The 10,561-nt window shown below is 33.8% G+C and overlaps 1 protein-coding gene across 8 annotated transcripts in view; it reads left to right on the top strand.

Moving 5' to 3' along the window:
* Positions 1-3,848: 3,848 nt before the first annotated feature.
* Positions 3,849-10,561, top strand: part of LOC110101579 — a 21,153-nt gene continuing 14,440 nt past the window's right edge. For 6 of the 8 annotated variants that reach the window (XR_002303711.2, XR_002303717.2, XR_003702225.1 and 3 more), the window contains exon 1: positions 3,849-4,179. Coding sequence is in view for 2 of the 8 variants with exons in the window: in XM_028699048.1 (XP_028554881.1) it covers positions 3,939-4,179 (241 nt within the window). In the remaining 6 variants the exon portion in view is untranslated. Of the gene's footprint in view, positions 4,180-8,214; positions 8,539-10,561 lie in introns of all 8 variants that reach the window. The other 2 variants (XR_003702224.1, XM_028699049.1) reach the window with 2 other exon arrangements.

Raw genomic sequence — 10,561 nt, forward strand, 5'->3', positions numbered from 1 at the left:
CATAATAAATTTGGATAGATGTTAGATAGATCTACTATGGAAGTATACATTTATTGAGAGGTTTGATGGAGAAGTATAGGGAGAATAAGTAGGATCAACATATGATATTTATTGATTTAAAGAAAGCTTATGATAAAGTTCAAAGTGAAGTGTTATGGAGAGTTTAAGAAAAAAAAGGGGCAAATAATGCTTATACTCAAGTCATTAAGGATATGTATGCAGGAGCTGTTATTTGTGTTCAAGCAGGACTTGGTTAGACCAAGTATTTTCCTATTTTAGTTGGATTACATTAAGGAATAGATTTAAGCCCATATCTTTTTTGCTTTAGTCATGAATGTTTTTACTAGACATTTGTTGGAGGAGGTACCTTCGTCTGTATGCTTTTTGTTGATGGTATTCTTTTTGTTGATAAGACTAACGAGGGAGTTGAAGGTATACTTGAATTATGAAGGTCAACCTTAGAGTCTAAAATTTTTGTTTGAGTAGATCTAAAATCGAATACATGGAATATAATTTTAGTAATAATAGATCTAATATAATGATTGCGACTTTGAGTAATCAAGTCATTAATAAAAGTATACATTTTAGATATCTCAGATCTATTGTCCAGAGTACTGATGGTGAAATAGATGATGATATTATTAGTAGAATTCAAGTTGGATTGTTGAAGTGAAGAAATGCATCAAGATTGTTGTGTGATAGAAAAATACCCTAAAAATTAAGTGAAATTTTATAGGATAGTGGTGATACCTGCAATACTTTATGGGGCAAAATGTTGGTCGTTAAAAGAGAAACATAAAATTAAGTGTTGCAGAGATGAGGATGCTCAGGTGGATGAGTGGCGCTTTACTCTTAGAGATAGAATGCAGAACAAGTATATATGTGAAAAGATTGGAGTAGCTCTAGTGACTGATAAGGTTAGAGAGAGTCTCTATAGATGGTTTGGTAACATAAAATGTCGACCTTCTGATGACTGGTTTAGGAGTCTAGATGTATTAGATTTGGCTTATGTTAAGAGAGGTAAAGGTAAACATTAAAAGACTTGATTAGAAAATATTAGAAATAATATTTTTTTATTAGATTTAAATGAGAATTTGACTCTTAACAGAATACAATGGAGAAAAATGATTCATGTAGCCAACCCCACGTAGTAGGATAAAGACTTGATGTTGTTGTTATTGTTGTATCCTAATAAAATCTACTTACAACAACAATATCATTACTATCAATTGAGCATATACATATAACTTCATCATAACATGAACTTACCTTTGAAGTAACTCCTATTTCTAAGCTATAGACTGTGATATGTTCCACAGAACAAAATAAAAAATATAATTTGAATACAATTTAACTTTTTCTTCTTAACCTCACAGAGTCACAGAGAAGAAAAGAATCCCCTATCAAAAGATATCAAGTGCACGGCATCAAGACATTGGTAAACAGTGAAAGAAATTGTCTGAAGAAAAGGAGCAGAAGAAGCACATGAATTGGCTGAACTGAAACAATGCAGTATTAATTTTTAGAAAAAGAATGGTGGAATAGTTTGGTTGGTCTTCTTGATGACGGTACAGGCAACCAGTCAGGTGTTGTTGGCCAGTTGGCCACTTAAAAGTTATGAGCCTTTGGATTGAGATATGAACATTGATATGTTAAGGGACCACAGCACAGCACTCTGAACATAGATCAACTAATTCAAGTGGATCTGCAATTTAATTCATCAAAGCTGTTCATGTAAACTGTTGACAGTGAAATAAAAGGCTTTAAAAGCCAGTTAAATTGGTCAATCATTGCCATTATTTCACTTAAATAATGGAAATCTAAGGAGAGAAGAGAACAAAAGTTGTTTTTTACCTCTGGCTTGACATTAAATTTTCTTCTTCTTTTTTTCAGTGATTATTTTCATGAGTATTATTAATCCATAACGTTTATGGAATAACATGGAAAAATCTTATAAAAATAATGACAAAATTCTTCTTTGCAATTTCTATGTAATATCTTTGTAAATTTGCTATCACGGATAGAACTCTATAAATTGCTACCTATCAACCCTAAAATTTAACCTAACCTCTCTGAAAATCAAACCATCCAGCTTCAAAGCTCAGTAAAAAGAAGGCTATTGACTGCATGGAAGGATCATCATCATCTTCTTCTTCTTCCACATTTTACTTCTCATGCCAATGAATGGAAGTTTAGAGAATTAACTCACAGTTGCTTTTGTTAGTTATTGGCAATGGAGGACTTGTTTAGAGGTGGCCTAAATGATGCCGGTGGTATCATATAGGAATTACATAATTAAGGTTTCGTTTAGAACAGTTTTTTTACTGCTTCTTAAAGCATCTTTCTAGTACAAAAATTATTTTTTTCTGTACTAAAAAACTGCTTTATGAAGCAGTAAGAAGGCTGCCCCAACCGAAGTCTAAGGCTTCGTTTGGAACGGCTTTCTTACTGTTTTAGAAAATAGTAAAGAAACCGTCCCGAACGAAGCCTAAATTTTTGATGTGAAGGCATGAAATTTTGTATTTGATCACTTTTACAATTACTTCATGAGATCATATTCATTTCTAAATTACCATTTTAAAATTAGACAGTTATTTTTTTTCTATCATAATGTCATTATCATTGTCTAACATATGAGAGCTAAAGCCATGTGCTTTTCACAATTAAATACACTAAATGAAAGAGATAAAAGATGCAACACAGAATATTCTTTAATTTCTAGAGTATTTAGGTCAAATTTAATCTAAGATTATGTTGAATATAAGAGGATAAAATTAAAAAAAATAAAGATAAATATAACAAGATTATAAGTAGACTGACAATACTATAAATATTAAAGCTTTGGGTGATAAGCTATGGATAATCATGATGAGTATTACAGAAATAAGAATATGATGTGATTGTGTGCAATAAAAATTGATAAGGTAGTTGAGAAATATTTATATTGAAGAGGTGATCAGAAGAACTTATATATGTGGTAGATATATCAAATATTAAAATATAGATTTACACAGCTTAGGGCATCTCCAACGGAAAAAAAATTATTTTTCACTTCAAAATGCCGTAATACATCAATGTGCAGTAACTTGTCTTCAACAAAATTCCATTTCCTAACACTAAAAAGAGAATATTCATAGTATATTCTTTCTCATACTTAAAATTTTAAAATTAGTAACTAATTTTTCAAATTAAAAAAACACATATAGCGGGTCACTGTTCACCCGCAAGCAAATAGCGAAAGATTTGACATTCAACTGGAACGACCGAACAACGCCATACACATATTTGACATTCGGTTGGGGGTGCCCTTGCTTAGGATGGATAATAAAAGATGCACATATAAAAAAAAATCTTTATGGTTTGAATAAATAAAATAAATTAATACATTAATTAGAGTGCATTAGCTGGCCTTTTAATTCTTTTATAGTAAGACAACTAGTTAAAAATTCATTATATATTTATCAAAATATTATAAGATTTCAGGAATTATATTAATTTACTTTATATTTTAAATGTCACTAAAATTAATTGTATATTTTTTACTAAAAAAATGCTTTAAAAATAGTAAAAAATTATCCCAAATGAAATCTATATCATCTTGAATTATCACATATCATTAGGGAAAAATATTTCAATATAAGTTGCATAAAAATATATAATATTAATGCTTACAAATATCATATAGTGTTTTTTAATATTTATGTGCCTTAATTTTAAGCAGTCTTAGACTTATTTGGTTTGTCTGAGCAAGACTCAATTTGATTATAATATATAAGATTTAAATATCTTTTAATTACCCTTTAAAAATGCTTGATTTGATTATATAATCATATAAGATTTGGAGATCTTTTAGTTATCCAATTAGCGTCCAAAACTTTATAGTTATGGTACGGCAGCGACGCGCCTATTGCGGAATCCTTTAGTAAATAATCGCCTAAATGGAATTTCCCAGCCGCGGCGGCGACCGCCCCGGTGACGGAGACGATAATGCTGCTGCACGCGTAAAGGGAAAAGGCGAAGGAAGGCTCGCCAACGCGATCATGGAAAAAAGGATAGAACTCTGCAGGCCCTCATCAAGCTTAATATTCTGGCGTTTTGCCCTAACACTGTTTGACGGCTTAAGATGCTTGATAAGCCAATTTACGTTTGTCTTAACTCTCGAGTCAAAACATGCGGGCTGTAAGTCATCTTACTTGTATATTAAGCATAGATCTGAATTAACTCGTCATTTAATATTCTTGCCAAGCAAAAATTTGCCCTAAACGCTTATTTTAATCACTGTTCCGCGTTTAATCTCTGAGAATGGACATTGTCTTGTAATATTCTTAGGAGGAGTTCTTACTTTGTTGAGGTTATGCGCAATTTATTTTGGGGAATCTTCCTGAATGAATCCTGTCGATTTTTCATGCGTTCATTTCCATGATAATTCCACACTGTAATTGTTCTTTCCTGTTTATACTTTATACAGTCTTAGTCTGGAATTTTAGCTTCTTTTATTAAGCTTTGCAAGTAATTTGTATTTATTCTTCGTTCTTAGACCATGTTTTGCTATTTAGCTTAGTCGTGTAATTTAGTAATATGTTCTATATTTAATAATGTATTATGCTCGAGCGCAGACTGGTCGAAGTTCATCTAGTTTATTTTTCTGTCTGTGGATAATATATAATATATATCTGTATATATTTGAATTATAGAAATAATTTCCCCCACAAAAAAGAAAGAATTATAGAAACAGAAATGGATTCACATGCTAAGAAAATCAAAGATTTCTGGCTTCTGCTAGTAGTGGGTGATGTCAGAATAGAAAAAGAAAGGATAGCTGATGAGTTGCCAGTTGCGGCTTCACCATCGTGACAAGTTAGCAGGCTTGAGTGCCACACAATCATAGTAGCTCCCTGCAGTCAGACTGCAAGTAGACCTAACATATCGCATCACATTTTGCAGCTTTTATGACAATTTTAGTTTTTCCCTTAATTATTTAGACGTAAATTATAAAAATAAAGGACTAAATTTGCGTCTCCTTTTCAAATTCAACTTTAGTTTCTTAATGATGATGTAAGAAGAAAATGTAATTATTATTTTTGGTGTGTGTATTTTTTTTTGGGAAATTTTGAGGTAAAGCTTGTATATTACAACAACAACAACAACATCAATTCTTTGGCCTACTACATGGAGTCGGCTACATTAATCCTTTTTCGTCATTATGTCATGTTAAAAGTTAAATTCTCATTTAAATATAATAAAGAAAGATTATTTCTAATATTTTCTAACCATGTCTTTTTAGGTCTACCTCTGCCTTTCTTAACATAAGTCAAATCTAATACCTCAACTTTCCTAATCGGGGCATCGAAAGGCATCTGTTTAATGTGACCAAACCATCTAAGTCGACTCTCTCTAATCTTATCTTCTACTGGAGCAACTCCAACCTTTTGACATATATGCTCATTTTGTATCCTATCTATAAGGGTAAAGCCACTCATCCACCTAAGCATCATCATCTCTGCAACACTTAACTTAGTATTATGCTTCTCTTTTAATGGCCAACGGTCGACACCATAAAGCATTGCAGGTCTCACCACCATCTTATAGAATTTTCCCTTAAGTTTAAGGGGGACTTTTCTATCGCACAACAAGCCCGATGCATTCCTCTACTTTAACCATCCAACTTGAATTCTGCTGATAATATCCCATCTATTTCACCATCACTCTGAACAATAGATTCAAGATATCTAAAACGTAAATTAATGAAAGAAAATTACAAGTAACAAAGAAAACCTATAAGGTAATCAAGAGAGCCAAAACAAAATAAAACAAAACATAAAAGTGTCAGGATGGGACCAACCCCCCAAGCATCACCATAAAATCAGGTTGGAAAACGAAAAATTGCCGCAACCAGATGAGAGTACACTGTACCAAGTTAAACAAATAATAACTTGATTTTTGGGTTTTTATTTTAATGAATGGTTTTTTTTAATGGAATGCATGAATAATATCAGAATCTGCTGTGGAGTGAACTAAGGGGAGGGTGGGCCTTTAGTGGTTAATTGGCCTCTATTGTATTATAGAGTTTCTAAGACGGGTAATATTGCATACAACAACCCATACCCAAAAACTATACTAGCAGGAGCTCCATATAATAGGTGCAACCTTCTTTGGTGAACAAAAGTCTCCTAATCATAATAGGATGTTATTAAAGATCTACATCAAACATATCTCTTTTTTTTCAATCCCGTTGGGATGTTTATAACAATTATTCAAAAAAAGGTTCATTGTTGTGCTTTGAAAAAAAAAAGATTTCCCCTTTTTGAAAAAGCCAAGTGCAAGCTCTTTTATCATTAAAAAGTAGACGAGAATTACATAAATGCCAATTTATACTAATGAGAAGAAAAAATCTATTGAACTAAATATAGCTACAAAGCAAAACAACATAATTTCCTAAAAGCAAGGCTTAAGAAGGAGAAATGTAGAACTAAGAGGTTTTGCCTTAAGGTGTAGGCTTTGAGGCTGATCAAGGCATAAGCATCGAAAAAAAAGCTCATAAAATAAAGAATAATTCATAAATATGATATTCACCATCAGCATATTTATTTAGTTTATCATTAAGACAAACTACAAAATTGCATAATAATAAAAAGAAAAATGTTCTCAAAAAATGAGACTCTTGATCAACATGTAGACTAATCTCTCATCTCTGCTTTTGCACTCACACATTTTGAAAGATGAACTCGGAACCTCTCACTCGACCATGACTCGCTCGACCACGACCATCACTCAACCAACCTTACAATCGCACATAGATGAGATGCCCGAACTAAATCTAGAGTTGAATGGGGCTGTCTGACCTAATGAAATATATAATATATATAAAATAAGACATTTAAGTATAATATAATATATGATATATTAGCTATATAATACATTATTATAAATATTTAACATTAACTAATTGAGACACTACGCCTTGTCTAAAAAAAGGTGCAAGTCTCATTGGCAACATTTAAGGTGCAAGCCTCAAGCATTTTTTGTGTTGCTTAGTTTGATACATTTCTTGAGGTGCGCTCTTGAAGCACCTTTTTAAACAATGCCTGAAGGGCACATGCTAAAAGAAGTTAATAAGAATTCATAAACTCCAACATTATCTTTATGAAAGAATCTCTCCCTTCCTTGGTTGAGAAAACCAAAAAGAAAGAGAAGTTGATGAAGCACAAACTAAAATACCATCTCACACTAAATAGTATGAGTTCCAACTTGTAGTCATAACTATCATCAAGAAAGAAAGGCCTCCTTCAAAAGATACAAACAATTGAATATATTTTCATAGAAGGCCAAAGAAAATCATTATAAGCCAGGAAAACCGATGAAAGAGGTTATTCTTGGATGATCTTCAAGGCCAAAATTGTCCACAATTATAACGATTCTAAGAAATAAAAAGAAACTCATTATTTTAATTAGAAGAAGTCCATCAATTCCATAAATAAAAATGATTCACTAAAATATATTTAAAAAGTTCATCATGGATATAAGAATTTCTTTAAAGAGAAGCCATGATTCCATTATCGGATGATCCAATTAGAGCTACATAAACAAATTTATGAATTAGAGCTCGAATAAAAGCCTTTGTTGTGCAATCTATATTAGGATTTGGAGGGGAAATCATAGAGACACTAGAACTAGATGTAGCCCTAAATTTTATCCTGACATAAGCAGTTATAGTTTTCTTCTTCATGTTCAAAGGATTTGTCTTATTAAGTTCAAGTCCTAAATGAATTACCTTGTTCTCTTTCATATTCTCAGAGTTTTTGTCCCTCTAAGTTTTGTCAAGGATACCAAAAAGTATTTACAAAGGCTTATATTTGATCAGAGCGTTCAAACATTCAATTTAAGCACATATAAATTTTGAATTCGCATGCAAATGAGAGGGAGAATTCAAATTTTCAATTTCCTTAAAATTGTTAACCGAATCATGACAGTGATAGCTGCTGCCCTCACTTTCTATGTTTGCCACTACTTCTGCAGCTTTCATCCTCACCGTTTATTTCCAGCCTTTCTCTTAATCATAATCTTTAGTTTATAACAAGCACTGATGATTATTATATTCTCCTCTTCTCAATATATATAGTTTGTACTATTTAGTGAAAAGTATGTAATAGAGAATTCTGATTTCCTGTCCTATCCATGTTTCTTTGTTTCTCTTTATTATCTTTGTTCTTTCAGGTTAGAATGTGGAAGCAATGTTTGTTTTTCTGAAATTGCATTTCTTCCCCAAATCAATTTTCATGGTATCAGAGCATGCATAAGCTTCACGGTTTTACTGCTTCAAAGATCCGACTTTTGTTTGGCAAAACCATGGCTTCAGAGACTTCTATGAGTAGTAATATGGAGGTTACTCCTTTGGCTGGCAGTCTATCAATTCCACGACAGCTTAAGTTCTTAATGTCCAGCATTAAAATTGTTATTACTGTTCAACTAACATCGGAGAACCATCTTACCTGGCGGTCTCAAGTCCTTAAGGTGTTTCGAGCAAAATGGCTTTTAAGGGTATTTGATTGGCATAGTTTCTCTCCCTCCTCGATAACTAAGTTCTACAATTAGAGAAGTCATTCTTAATTACCTTTATTCCACTTGGATACTTATTGATCAAAATGTGGCAGCTGCATTATTCTCCATAGTGACTCCATCACTGCTGCCATGCATCTTGAATTTGGATTCCTGTGCTGAAATAAGGAGTACTATTGAGAAAAGGCTGCAATCTACTAATCGTTCTCGCATAATTCAGTTAAAGAATGAGTTACATCATATATCAATGCATAACAAAACTATATAGCTATGTTATCTGAAATTAAATTGAAAGTTGATATTATAACAGCCGTAGGATGTGTTCTGGATCCAGAAGACATCTATTATATACTCTTAATGGCCTTCCTTCTTCCTATCAGTCATTCAAGACAACAATTGGAACTACTCTTTAACCCCTGAGTTTGGACGATTTCTACTTATTGTTGTGCAGTGAGGAAACAAATATAGCAAATGAAGCTGCCAGAGAACTTCAATCGGTTCAAATTTCTGATTCCTTAGTGGCCTTAACAGCTTCTCGTGGTCATGGTTCATCTCATCCGCCATTCGTTTGAATCAACAGAGGGTGTTGTACCCTCTCGTATCCTTCTAATTCTTCAGGGCGATAGTTTTCGCCTACTACCAGGGGTAGTCGATCTACTCAAGCTAGGATAGTTTTGGTCACCCAGTTCTTAAAATGCTGGCATCACACTAATCTGAGTTATAACAACAACCTGTCCTCTGCTTTGCTTGTTGAAACTGTTGATTCTAGTCCTCATTCTCAGTCTGTTGATTGGTTTTTAGACTCTGGAGCCAGTTCCCATTTAACCAGTGATTTAAATAATTTAGTTTCTCCTCAGCCTTATTCAACACATCACCAAATCGTAGTTGGCAATGGACAATCTCTTCCCATTTCTCGTACTGGTTAAGGCCTCTTGTCAACACCTCACCATAAGTTTGCTTTAACTCCTCTTCTTCATGTTTCACAAATTTTCCACAATCTACTTTATGCTCATTGTTTAACTGCTAATAACTCTGGTTCTATTTCTTTTACTTCGCATGATTATAATATCAAGGACTTGAAGATAAATCAATTGATTCTATTAGGCCCTTCCCGTGATGACCTTTATCCTATTCTAGCTTCTTTGCCGTTCTACCCGACTTCCGAAATTGTTGCTGCTGCTTTCGTCTCTACCTAGAACTCCACCAATCTTTGGCATTGTCGTTTAGGCCACCCTCATCAGGCAATATTATCCACTATAGCCAAACGAGTTACCTCTTTATGTATTTCTCCTACTTCTGTAATTTGTGATTATTGTCAAATAGCAAAGAGTCATAGAAAGCCTTTTTCTATTTGTACTTCAAGATGTAACTCTCCTTTTGAACTTGTCTTATCTGATGTATGGGGCCCTTCATCGGTGCCTTCATCAAATGCATATCTATATTATGTGCTATTTCTTGATGCTTCACACTATTGTTGGTTGTACCCACTAAAACATAAATCTGAATTTTTTTCTAAATTTTTATTTTTTAAGACAATGGTGGAAAAACAATTTGCTGAAAAAAATTTCACTTAGATGGAGGGGGTAAATACTCTTGTACTATCTTCAATAACTTTTTAATTAAAGCTGGTATCATTCATAATATAGTTGTCCTCATACATAGGGGTGTCAATTTTTGACCCGACCCGGAAAAATCCGGGTTTGGGTCATCCATTTTGTGTAACTGGTCTGGTCTGGGTTCGGATTTCCGACCCGTTTGAAAAAACGGGTCAGGTTCGGGTTGACCCGCTAACCCGCAAGTCGACCCGAATTGACCCGGAAGTCATCCCGCGCAGTTGGAGTCCGCCGTCTGCGTGAGTTGGAGTCCGCCGTCCGCGTCACAGGTCGTGTACGCGTCATAGGCCGCATAGCCACACCTATTGGTCCAGGCGTCCCACGTCGCTCGTCGGTCCAAGCATCCCGCGTCGAGCCCGCACAGCCGGCCAGCGCTTCAGCTGCCGTTGCCG

Source organism: Dendrobium catenatum, unplaced genomic scaffold, assembly GCF_001605985.2.
Source record: "Dendrobium catenatum unplaced genomic scaffold, ASM160598v2 fragScaff_scaffold_1209, whole genome shotgun sequence".
NCBI classification, from domain to species: domain Eukaryota; kingdom Viridiplantae; phylum Streptophyta; class Magnoliopsida; order Asparagales; family Orchidaceae; genus Dendrobium; species Dendrobium catenatum.